Source organism: Gouania willdenowi, chromosome 6, assembly GCF_900634775.1.
Source record: "Gouania willdenowi chromosome 6, fGouWil2.1, whole genome shotgun sequence".
Classification (NCBI taxonomy): domain Eukaryota; kingdom Metazoa; phylum Chordata; class Actinopteri; order Blenniiformes; family Gobiesocidae; genus Gouania; species Gouania willdenowi.
In genome coordinates, this window is record NC_041049.1 from 28,175,502 (window position 1) to 28,188,007 (window position 12,506).

Consider the following 12,506-nt stretch of genomic DNA (forward strand, 5'->3'; position numbering starts at 1 on the left):
AGGTCGCTTCATGCTTATTTGATCGCTTCATGCTTTCAACACCAGCAGATGACATGGCAGCCCAAATCATCACTGACTGTGTAAACTTTACACTTGACTTCAAGCACCTTGGATTCTGTACCTCTCCACTCTTCCTCCAGACCCTGTAACCTTGATTTCCAAATGGAAATGTTCAGGAGTGGCTTGACACCAGGAATATGACATGTATCCCATGTCTACACCCATGTATTGAGTGCATAGAAATGAACATACGATTCAGAAACCTGACATTTCTGTTCAAAATATTCTTTTTGTATTAATCTTATGTAATATTCTAATATTGTGACACTGAATTGGGGGTTTTCATCTGTAAGTCTTAGTTATCAAAACTTCAAGAAATAAAGGTTTGAAATATTTCACTGTCTGTCATGATTCTATATCATATACACGTAATCACTTTCTGAAATGATTGACAAAAAAATATTTTTAGCTGTAACTGTACTCTAGGAACACACACAGATAAGTGTGTGTTCAAAGGATGGGTCGTCTGGCTGTTGAATCGTGTGTGTATGTTCTCACACGCATACACACACCCGTCTTCATGTGTCAGCTGCAGCTGACTCACTGCTACAGGAGGAGCTTTGCACCAATAACGCAGTAAGAATCTGAGGACCTGTAGGAGGACACCAGAGTGATCCGACGGCTGTTCCTGAGGACTTGAAGGAGGACAGAGGATCAGAGGTTAGTCCTGTAAGCCTTTATGTGATTATGTGAACTATGACCTTCTGACATGACAGCACTGAGGAGAACCTGCCTCTCGCACACAGTCTGCTCATCATCCAAGCTCATGTGTTTTCTGGTTATATTTAATAACTGTCCTAAGGAGAATTTAAACACCTGCTCTGGTATGGAGCTCAGGTGATCACACATACACGTGAGGAGGAAGAGGTGGTCCTGACCAAGCGGAGGGTGAAGAAGTCAGATACGGATAATGGGCTGTGTACTGGGAATCAGTCCTCCCAAAGCACAAGTACTGGGACAGAAAGAACGTCCGCAAGTTTTTGTTGTATAAATAACAACAAAATCTATTGATGTTGTGAATAAAGTTGGAGAACAAAGAGCGACGTGGGATATGTGGAAGTGATTAAAATAACGGTAATAATAATAGTTATATTAATAATAGTGATAACATTACAGTAATGACAATAACTAATAACTTAATAACAGTAATAATGTTGATAATAGTAATGATAACACCAGTAATAATATTAACAGTAATAATAAAGCTCAGATGTTTCAGATGGATGAGGACGCTCGCTGGTTGGAGTGGGTCACCAAACAGTTTGAGATCATTGCAGGAGAGGATAAAGAAATTGACCTTGATGAGTTCAAAACTGCACTGAAGGTCAAAGAGGTGAGACGCCTGATCTTTTACCCCAGAGAGTTTTCCAATCGTTCAGTCTGAAACCGTCTGTCTTTGGTTTGTCAGTCGTTCTTCGCCGAGCGGTTCTTTGCTCTCTTCGACTCTGATGGCAGCTGTTCGATCAGTCTGGATGAGCTGCTCGAAGCTCTCGACCTCCTCATTCATGGCAGTGAGACAGACAAGCTGCGCTTCCTGTTCCAGGTCTACGATGTGGACGGTACGTGAGCCGCTGAGAACTGCCTTAGTTAGCAGGAGCTGACAGAGTCAGACTCACTCTGTGATGCCACAGTGACTCCAGTGATGTTTTAAACTAGCTGGTGATTGTGTTAACTGGTGACTGAGTCTGAGTTTAGATGGTCGTGAGTTAACACGGACACCAGTTTGAGTAAAACCGCAGTGAAGGATTGTCCCTACATTAATTAACTCCCCCAGTCTGTATACAGGTTCATCATGGTTTACACTGATTTGTACCATAACTTTTGATTTTCTATGGTTCTGACTCTGGTCTTGGTTCTTGTCTGGCAGGCAGCGGCTCCATCGACCCAGACGAGCTGCGTACCGTGCTGAAGTCATGTCTGCGTGAGAGTGCTATCTGCCTGCCGGAGGAGAAGCTGGACGCCCTGACAATGGCGCTGTTTGAGTCGGCTGACAGGGACAACAGCGGCTCCATCACTTTTGAGGAGCTGCAGGCTGAGCTAGAGACGTTCCCCGAGGTGATGGAGAACCTCACCATCAGGTGGGACCAACAAAACACACACACACACAGACAACGTCATCAAACCTCTGCTCAATCACCTGACAGAAGCGCCCTCTCCATCCATCTGTTTTCCCTTGTCAGTGCTGCTAACTGGCTAAAGCCTCCTGAGGCTGAGCAGAAGAAGCGTGAGACCCCTCGCTACCTGACACGCTCCTATTGGCTGAACAACAGCAGGAAGCTGTTCTTCCTGGTGCTGTACGCCTTGGTTACCGTGCTACTCTTTCTCAGCGCTGCGTTCAACAACAGACATGGGGGTCTGTGGCTCATGGTTGCCAAAGGCTGCGGTCAGTGCCTCAACTTTAACTGCACCTTTGTTATGGTACGCACACACACAATCACACACACACAAAGACAATACACAACTCTGACGTGTATGTGGGGTTTGCAGGTTCTCATGCTGCGGCGCTGCCTCACCTGGCTCAGAGCCACTTGGGTGATTCGGCTGCTCCCATTGGACCAAAACATTCTGCTGCACCAGATTGTTGGATACGCAATCCTGGGCTTCACACTGGTACACACCACTGCACATGTGCTTAACTTTGGTACGCAGACACACACACACACTCACAGACATACACACACACTGTGTTCCTGTCCGTGTGTATAACTATGTTGCTGACTCGTTGCTTAGGTCGCATGTCGCAGACCTCGGCCTTCAGTCTGTGGGAGTTCCTGCTGACAACGCGCCCAGGCGTGGGTTGGGTTCACGGTTCTGCATCTGTGACGGGCGTGGTTCTTCAGCTGTTCATCTGCCTGATGGTTGTGTGTTCCTCCACCTTCGTCCGTCGCAGCGGACATTTTGAGGTGAAACTCTTATCGATAATGGATTCTCCGTCAGCCCGGGTTCATCACACTGAGGGTGTCCCTCTCCTCCCCAGGTCTTCTACTGGTCTCATCTGTCCTACATCTGGGTGTGGTCGCTCCTCATGGTTCACTGTGAGAACTTCTGGAAGTGGTTTGTGGTTCCTGGTCTGGCTTTCCTGCTGGAGAAAATTGTAGGCATTGCCGTCTCCCGGATGGGAGGACTCTACATTGTAGAAGTCAACATGCTCCCATCTAAGGTGGAGAACCTCAGAAGGTGGAGGTTATTTTGAACAGAGGTTATTCAGGGGGTAATGGAGTTTTGGTGTGTTGACAGGTGACCCACCTGGTGATCCGTCGTCCTCAGTTCTTCCATTTCAAACCTGGAGACTATGTCTACATCAACATTCCCGTCATTGCAAAGTATGAGTGGCACCCGTTTACCATCAGCAGTGCTCCGGAACAGTCCGGTAGGTTTGACCTCTGACCTGTGAGTTAGGCTCTGTGACCTCTGCAAACTCTGTAACCTATGACCCTAGATGTCCTCTGGCTGCACGTGCGCTCCATGGGTCAGTGGACCAATCGTTTGTACGAGTACTTCAGAGAGTTGGACGAATCATTGGATGCTCACAGACTGAGGGATGGGACGCTGAGGATGCAGGTGAGACAGACACATGAGGAGTAAGAAGCTGCTGTTCCTGAAGTGTCCATTGGGAGGAACAAACAGAAGCAGACTAGACCAGCAGGTTGCAGCAGAGCATTTCGTTATAAATGTAAACATTTTAAGAATGTATGAACACAAAGTTAAGCAGTGTGAACAGTCCTTACAGGTTATTATGGGATGCTTTTACTGGTTTGATCTAACTGGTTGATGTTATGCTCACACCCTCTCAGGACCAGCTCTTCTCCTCTGGCTGTAATGGAACCGTTGCGACCAACAAAGATGTTGCTGTGGAGCTGACCTTCTACAGACCAAACGACTCTCAGGGGTCAGTGGGGGGTCAACCTGAGGGGGGGGAGCCTCTACCAGAGGGGGCAGGACCTGCTGAGAATGGAGAGGTTCCACCCTTTAAAGAGGTGAGAGTGATGGATGATGAATGATGGATGGATGATGGATGATGTGATGGGTGTCCTGCTCTCCTGCAGGTTCCCAATAAGTTTGGAGAAAATCACAGATTCTGCCACATCAGGGTAAAGACACTGAACACATCTGTTACATGAAGTACAGACATTGGTCAGTTTAGACTCCAGTGCGTGTGTGTGTGTGTCAGTGTTATGTAGATGGACCTTATGGCACTCCAACTCGTCAGATCTTTGCCTCTGAGCATGCAGTGCTGATCGGAGCAGGGATTGGGATCACCCCGTTTGCCTCCATCCTGCAGAGCATCATGTACAGGTGAGGCAGGACACAAATGAACAAACACACAGGCAAATACACACATTTGTGTGCTTCAGGTATCGCAGGAGGAAGCAGAACTGCCCAAACTGCAGCTACTCGTGGTGTGAGAATATTAAGGACAGCGACATGAAACTCCGGAAGGTGAGAGCTGTCCCATGTGTTTTAGTGTCCCACGTGTTTTACCCTCACAGATTGATTAAGTGTCAGGAATGGTGCAGGGGAAGATGGTGGCAGCAGGCAGGCATAGCATTCATAAAATCAGTCCATATTTATTGTAATCTAACAAAAACCAAAAACCCAAACATACAAAATTTGAAAGGCACAGGGAAAACTGGTAGCAGGGTCAAACACCGCAACACACAAGGAGTGTAACAGACAATGATCCAATCATTCTGTGTCCAAGCACTCAGCTAAACAGTGAGAGAGGCCCACATTGGAAACAGCCCACACCTGAGTGCTAAACATGAGGGAGCTGATCACTCAACAGCCCTTGCAAACTGACAAAACTGGGAGGTGGAGATACAAACTGGATTTCTGGATGCACAGTGAGACATATGATGGTGATCGTGCTGGAGTAGGAGTATCAAAGATGCAGACAGGTGTTCCACCTAAAAAAGCTGCCGACAAGCATGCTAAGGATGCTTTTTCCTGATGAAAGAAGAGAGTCTAATCTTTCTTTTGGTGGTTTCTATGTTTACATAATCATAGCGCACAATATTCTGGGTAATGTACTGATTTTTATCTGAAATGTTAAGAAGGAAACTTCTGCACTTACCTCATTATCTGATATATTTAGATCTCCAGACGAGCCCCCAACAGTTTTGAATGGAATATGATAGTCAAGTTGTAGGGTTGCTGGTCAGATGCGGACACAGGGTTTATTTGAGGCAGACCGCTCTGGAATTCAGAGGTTTCCATGTGTGTGTGTCGCAATGAATCTGTAGTTGTTCTGTGCTCTCAGGGTTTTGTATGTTGCTGATAGTGCTAAGCATAATAATGACAGAGTCTCTGAGAAGAGACCTTGGCAAATGTTATCAATGTACGATGGTATCTTGGGATCTACCTGCTTAGGGCCGTGTGACCAGAACCGGGAGATAATCTGTAATCACATATCACCAAGATTTACAGAATAACTTAAGGAGGACCACAAAGGCTAAACACAAACAAAACCAAACAGACCCTGATATAGCCCCCCAGTGTTCCATTGGTGGGCCAGACAGGACTGGGGAGCAAATATCTGGGAGCTAGCCTGGGAACTAATATTAAAGGTATTGTAGACGATGTTTAGCTTCCGGGTGGATCATCAAGACTATTGGTCCTCCTAATTGTCAATCATGTTTACGAAAGGCCGTCGCTCCTGCTCGTGCCCGGTGCGCACCGGGTCCTTTGAAAATGGATTTTCACTTACTGGTTGCGAGTCTGACGTAGTGGGAAAAGTGCAAATCTTCTTTTGTAAGGTAAGCTTGTATGACCGATGCCAACTCCAACTTGTAAACAGAGGTGTGCACGAGGAAAACGGGGCTCGTGCACACTCTCCCGCACATGTAGGCGTGTTGCGCATGCGCAGTTTTTTTTCAAAATGTGGAGAGGGCGTTTCTTTTTCAAACATCGTCCACACTACCTTTAACTACTGTAGATTGCTAGTATGGGACCTAATTGGCACTAGAGAGCTATTTTGGGAACTAATATGAAATAGACTCTATTTTAGTCTATTTCATATTAGTTCCCAGACTAGCTCTCTAATTACTAGAGATGCAGCCACTTATTTAAGGAAACTCACTTTAAGGACAGGTGAACAATTGCAGGACCCATGCAGCATTCCTGAGAACGAGTGGTCATTCAATGGGAGCTCCTGGCCTGATGTTCAATGGCCAGACATTTATACATATCTGCTAAAAAAACCCAGTGTATATATGAAAGAAAACCCAAAAGCATACAAATCTCTAGATGCTTATAACTACTTGTTATGAATGGGCAGGTAGGTGGGCTGCTGTACTCCTGTTACCGAAGCTTTCCGTGTATTTCCGAGAATTCACAAAAGGTTGAGTGGGATTAAAATGTGTGCAAATGTCACTCCATGCGCTAATAATGAGTACAAGGGGAAGGGAATCAGGTGTGCTTCCCAATGCGCCTTCAATTCATTTAACGCGCTTCCCTCTAATGATTATGCATAGTAGGCGGATCTCCCAGGGGGAGCAAAAATATGGGAAATAACTTTATGCAGGGAGAGCAATGCCATTCATTAAATCACAGCAGAGATTAACAAAACTGGCTGCTTGACATCCTCACACAGTGAATAATGCGGAGATTTGATCCCCCTCAGTCCAAGGATCGTCCTCTCTGCACATGACTGAGATCCACTGTAAACAGTCAGAGCAGAAGTGGTGCAAAGCTTCTCTCTCTCTCTTTGTTGTGTGTGTACCAAGGCCGGCTCTATGCAGAGGCAAGATAAAAGATTAAATAAATGTGGGAGACGAAGACGATATAGTGTCCGCTTCGTTGATATGTCACCCACCAGCGATAGCCTCTGTAACTTTGCAGTTAGTTAGTCTAGACATTAGTCAGTCCACTTTAACAGCAGTACAACCCCCTGCTGGAGCCCTCCAGTATTTCATCCAACACCAGTGTCCATATTTACAAAGCATCCTAAGGCTAAAAGTAGCTCTTAGTATTGTCATTGTCATTCTACATCTAGGATATTTCATAGGATTTTCCCTTAGTAAGATAAACTTAATTCACAAAGCATATTTGGCCTTAAGATTACTCCTAAGGTGAGAAACTCTTAAGAGGAGCGAAGCAGACTTTTAAGAAGCCTAAGAGTGCCTTAAACAGACTAGATGGCAGAAAGACAGAGAGGAAGGAGAGATATTCTCCCTATGTTTAACGACAGTGATTTAATGAGTCACTATTGGTTTGATCGTGCAGGGATGTTTGTGGTTGACTTAATCAGGGACGAGTGGACTTTTGGCCACACAGCGTAGTAACGTAATAACAGAGTGCTCAGTCAGACCATTGCTGTGCATTCACAGCCTTGTATTGTCGCGCAATTTGTTTGCTCCCCACTATGGGGTGCCAAGTGTAAAAATTTAGTATAAAAGTTGTAGCTAACACATTCTCATTATTTATCTCACTTTTCTCATATTTAGCACATTTTTCTACATATAACACAACATTTAACCACATATATAGAGGTAAAAAAGCATTAAATATAAATATTTAAATCTAAATCTAAATATTATATGTTAAATCTAAATCTTTAAATCTTAAAATTAATTTAATGATTATCAATTTCTTAGAGCAGTACAAGGTAAATTGTAAATTGTGGCTGTTCTTCTGCAGGTGGATTTCATTTGGATCAACAGAGATCAGAAGTCCTTTGAATGGTTTGTGAGTCTGCTGACTAAACTGGAGATGGACCAGGCCGACGAGGAGCCTGAGGGTGAGACTAGTGGCATAACATTGTGGTGATAGGCCCCGGTGCAAATTCTTTTTTGGGCCCCCACCCTAAAGACAGACACACACACACACACACACACACGCACACACACACACACACACACACACACACACACACACACACACACACACACACACACACACACACACACACACACACACACACACACACACACACACACACACACAGATTTGCTCCATACACAGCTATCTTAATCAACCTTTACTGTTTTTCTTCATTATATGCATCTCAAGACCACTTTTTTCAAAAATTAGTTTTTTGTTCAATGATCCCAAATCAATGATGAAGAGAATAGGTGACCTATAAGATTGTATGATATAGATCAAATCAAATAAAAAATGCCTTTCATTTCCTGTAGAGAACATTTATTTTAAGGATCGCAAAAACTAAGAATCAACCCAAAATCATTACAGACAGTCATTCATAATACAATAAATTTTATCTGGAACAGCGCCTTTCAGGTCACACAAGGTCACTTTACAATGCAAACAAAGAGACAGGGCAGAGGTGGTCAGGGAAATGCTATTGTAAATAAGTGAGTTTTGAGTCTAGCTTTGAATTGAGAAAATTAGAACATATTTCTGAGATCTGGAGGAAGTGAGTTTCAGAGCCGAGGAGCAGAGCAGCTTGACCTTCTTCCCATGGGGGTAAGGCAGGCTGGAGGAGTAGACATATGAATGGAGGAAGAGGATCTGAGGGAGTGAGATGGAGTGTGGATGTATATGAGATCAGTCAGGTACAGGGGGCAGTGTGGTGAAAAGTTAAAAGTTAGCAGAAGGATCTTGAAGTGGATGGGAAACTGAATGGCAAGCCAGTGGAACTGGTGGAGAACAGGAGTGATGTGGGAGATAGAGGGTGTTTTGATGATGACGCGGGCAACTGAATTCTGGACTAACTGGAATTTATGGAGGGATTTGCAGGGGAGACCAAAGAGAAAGGGATTGCAGTTCAAGCTGGGAAGTGACAAGACTGTGGACAAGGATAGCAGCAGTGTGAGGGGTGAGGGAGGGGCGGAAGCGACTGATTTTACAGAGGTGGAAATAGACTGGGTGACATTAATGCTGTTGAGGATGACACCCAGACTCTTGACATGTGAAGAGGGGGAGACCAAGGAGTTGTCCATTTGGATAGAGAAACTAGTAGGTACAAATATACATATAAGGTTACAAGTCCATTGCTATTTAAATCCCACTTCAAATCAAAGAGAAGCTGTACTCAATCATTAGAACCTAACCTTACAGCTATTATAGCTTTTTGTCTTGGCATCAGTAAGACAGAGTAAGGTCGTACAGTCCTCAATCTTTGCAGCTGGGACTAATAGTGTCTGCAACAGGTCGATTGGTGCCAGGCACAGCCAAGTCTCTTTCTGGCCACCGCCAGATAAGCGGGACGCACTGGTAGTGTCGATGATGCCACAGGCGCTTCAGTGGAGCTATCTGGCAAGCTACCACTAGCCTCCGGCAGGATGCTGAGTTTGAGGAAAAAACTTGTCCAAATTGGTCACTTTAGCTTTACTCTCATCCAGCTCCTTTATTTATTCCTCTTTTGCACACCACTTTTTTGTTTGGCCTTGCTAAAAATTATGACCTCTCCCGTCAACAATTTTCTAGCTGAGTTTCTTGATGAGTTCTAATGACTCATCGTGACTGACAGGTATCAAGGTCAAGGTGATTGGACAAATGATAATTTCCCCCTCCCCCTCCTATACCAGCCACTTAGTGTTACTTTACCTGCCCTGAGCTATTTCATTCACACACAAAAAAGGGGGGTATCTGGCGCTTCTGCATAGCGCTTTTTTTTTTTTTTCGTTTTCCTTCGTTTTCCTTCCTTCAGGGGCCCCTTACGGCATCTGAACCCCAGTCCAGTACACCGGTGGCACCGTTACGCCTGTGGGTGAGACTAGTCCAATTAATGGTTAATGACTCGGGTTGTTGATGTTAAATATGAAACACTGAAGATAGTTATTACAAACCTAAACAATGCACAGTCATATAATGACATGAAGAAAGTATGAAATATACCAGTTTGTGTGTGCATGCATGTGTGTTTGTCAGGCCGGTTCCTGGAAATGCACATGTATATGACTTCAGCACTAAGCAAGAACGACATGAAAGCCATCGGCCTGCAGATGGCACTGGACCTGCTCGCCAAGAAGGAGAATCGAGACTCCATCACTGGCTTGAGGACCAGGACGCAGCCAGGACGTCCCGAATGGGCCAAGGTAAGCTACTAACCCTAATAATAATAATGCTAATAAATACAAAATAATACTAATACAAATGAATAATATCAATAATAACGTGTGTGCGTGTGTGTGTGTGTGTGTGCGTGTGTGTGTGTGTGTATAGGTCTTTCAGAAGGTGTCTGAGGAGAACAAAGGGAAGGTTCATGTATTTTATTGTGGTTCTCCTTCATTGGCCAAGGTTATCAAAGCTCAGTGCGAGCACTTTGGATTCCACTTCTACAAGGAGAACTTCTGAGGACGCACAACTGACACTCAATGCCAACACAAAAAATGGACGCACATCTGAACAAAGGACAAAATGTATGTGTAGACCCCTTCTACAATGAGATGGTACATCAAGGGGCTATCCTTAAAATGAAAAATCAAGGACAACACTGACGCACAATCCAAAAGGGACTAACTAGAGGAAAATGCCCTTATTTGCTCACACTGTGCTGCCTTAGAATAAACGAGTGCAGATAAGAAATAGAACATTTTCAAAATAAAAGCAGCTCCTTCAGATTAACTGCCCTGTTGTTTCCACACTAGTTCGATTTTGTGTTGATGATCTCTGAAGTATTTGTGTTTAGAATAAACTATCTGAAACATGTTACAACAACACTTTGAAACCAAGAGTCTAGGTTTCAAAATAAAAGTTTTGTTAGTCCCTTCTATTAGCAGGTTTTCTTGAGTGCAAACAATACTAGGTGCGATCGCAACCAGGGGGGGGGAAAAGCCCGCCTTGGAGGGAACTGATGATAATATAGATGTCGTATTGTTTGTAAGTACCACAATAAAATGTCCTGTCATAGACAAATCTCTTTGTCTTTAAATGCATCACAAATCAGAATTCATATAAATCTTTAGATGCATATAATTGTGTACCTTTTGGTCTTGCAAAACGTAAAGTTTTATGACCTGGGTTTAGGGTTTTGCGCTTTGAGGGCAGGTGTTCTGCCCAGCCAAAGACAGGGATTACATATGAATATGACCATCAAATATAATATAGCTGATAGGATCTGTCATCAGTCGACCTTTATTAGAAATGCTAATGCAGCTATGGAAAAATGAGAGGACAATGCACAACGAAGAGACTGAAACAGCTACAGGATGCGACGAAAGAGCTATTTTAATGGCTTGTAGCCATAATCTTCTATTGGCAAATGGATGAGATCCCCGTAAGATTTTATAAAATTTCCATCCATCCTATTACTGGCTTGTGCAGTTAACAGCACAACTGTTCTCAACTTTTTTCTCCTTGAATCTGCTTTTAAATGATGAAAAATGTGACCCCTGGCTGTGCACGCACATCTGCGATGATGTTGCACAGAAACTCGTCAATAAGAAATGCGTGATTTTTAACTCTGTGTCTTGAAGATGTGTTCATATATAATCTCCTTTTTCATCCTCATCAGCCACAATCTTTAACACCGCCATCTGGTATTTGCAGGAAAATGTTACATTACAGTTTTTCATAACAGCAGCATGTTGTTTACATCAGTAACATGTTACTTATCACTGTAATGTTATTTTCAAAGTAGCACAGTATTTATCACAGTCATAGATGTTGGTAACTTATTTACTTAGTAACGTGTTACTCTAATATGAGTCAGTATCAGTAATATTATGTGTTACTATTTCCAAACCAGTAATTAGATTAAAGTTACTTTTCTAAGTCACTATGAGTTACTATTTATGTAATTGCCATTACATATGTGAAAAGTCATGTTTTCAGCAGGAGGACAACTCACATGTTAAGGCTGTCTTTATTTTATTTGTAATTTGTAAAAGTATTTGGTTAGTGAAGTCAAGACAGACTTTTTTTTTTTTTTTTTTTAAACCTGTCAGGAAATACTGTATATTGTTGACCTTACTATTAAAAATGCACTTCCATTAAAGTGAGTATTGCCAATACCAGTTGTCATTTTTATTAAAATTTTATTTATTACAATTATTATACATTTCAAAATGAAGTATTTTTTTTTAATTAGTAATCAGTGAACAATGGTCAAATTACTTTTTCAAGATAACTGTTGAAACACTGAACACAGTAAAATGTTATTTCAAAAATGTACTTTTTTCCCTTACAGTGACAGGTTATTTATCAAAGTCAAATAGTATTTATCAAAGTAACATGTTATTTATCACAGAAACATGTTATTTATCACAGAAACATGTTACAGTTTTAAACAGTTCGACTGTCTGTGTTGATGCTGAGCAGCACGAATATTTCAGTTCGATGATTTGTAATCCGTGCTCCGTTATTTTTTCCTTCAATAAAAGCATTCTATGTGTGTGCATATTTAAAGTGTTTGTGTTTTCAACCATCATAAAAAACGTGACTTAAACGTTTTTTGTTTTTTGTTTGTTTTTTGATAAATTTAAGTGTTTTTTTGTCTTAATGATTCTTTAAACGTCAAACGGATTGGCAATCGGCGCTCGGCT

At 42.8% G+C, this 12,506-nt stretch overlaps 1 protein-coding gene across 2 annotated transcripts; it reads left to right on the forward strand.

The window, feature by feature from the left end:
- Window positions 1–611: 611 nt before the first annotated feature.
- nox5 (NADPH oxidase, EF-hand calcium binding domain 5) lies at window positions 612–11,793 on the forward strand. 2 transcript variants are annotated; one of them, XM_028451830.1, is made up of 17 exons: window positions 612–720; window positions 1,280–1,393; window positions 1,469–1,619; window positions 1,928–2,138; window positions 2,241–2,478; window positions 2,548–2,701; window positions 2,791–2,963; window positions 3,038–3,220; window positions 3,298–3,430; window positions 3,500–3,621; window positions 3,855–4,037; window positions 4,107–4,151; window positions 4,232–4,356; window positions 4,416–4,500; window positions 7,699–7,798; window positions 9,892–10,058; window positions 10,186–11,793. In XM_028451830.1, the coding sequence occupies exons 2-17, from the start codon at window positions 1,280–1,282 to the stop codon at window positions 10,315–10,317; spliced, it is 2,316 nt and encodes a 771-aa protein (XP_028307631.1). In that variant the 5' UTR covers window positions 612–720; the 3' UTR covers window positions 10,318–11,793. The 2 variants fall into 2 exon arrangements, with proteins under 2 accessions (XP_028307631.1, XP_028307632.1); XM_028451831.1 differs by having other exon boundaries at window positions 650–1,134.
- The last annotated feature ends 713 nt before the right edge of the window (window positions 11,794–12,506 follow it).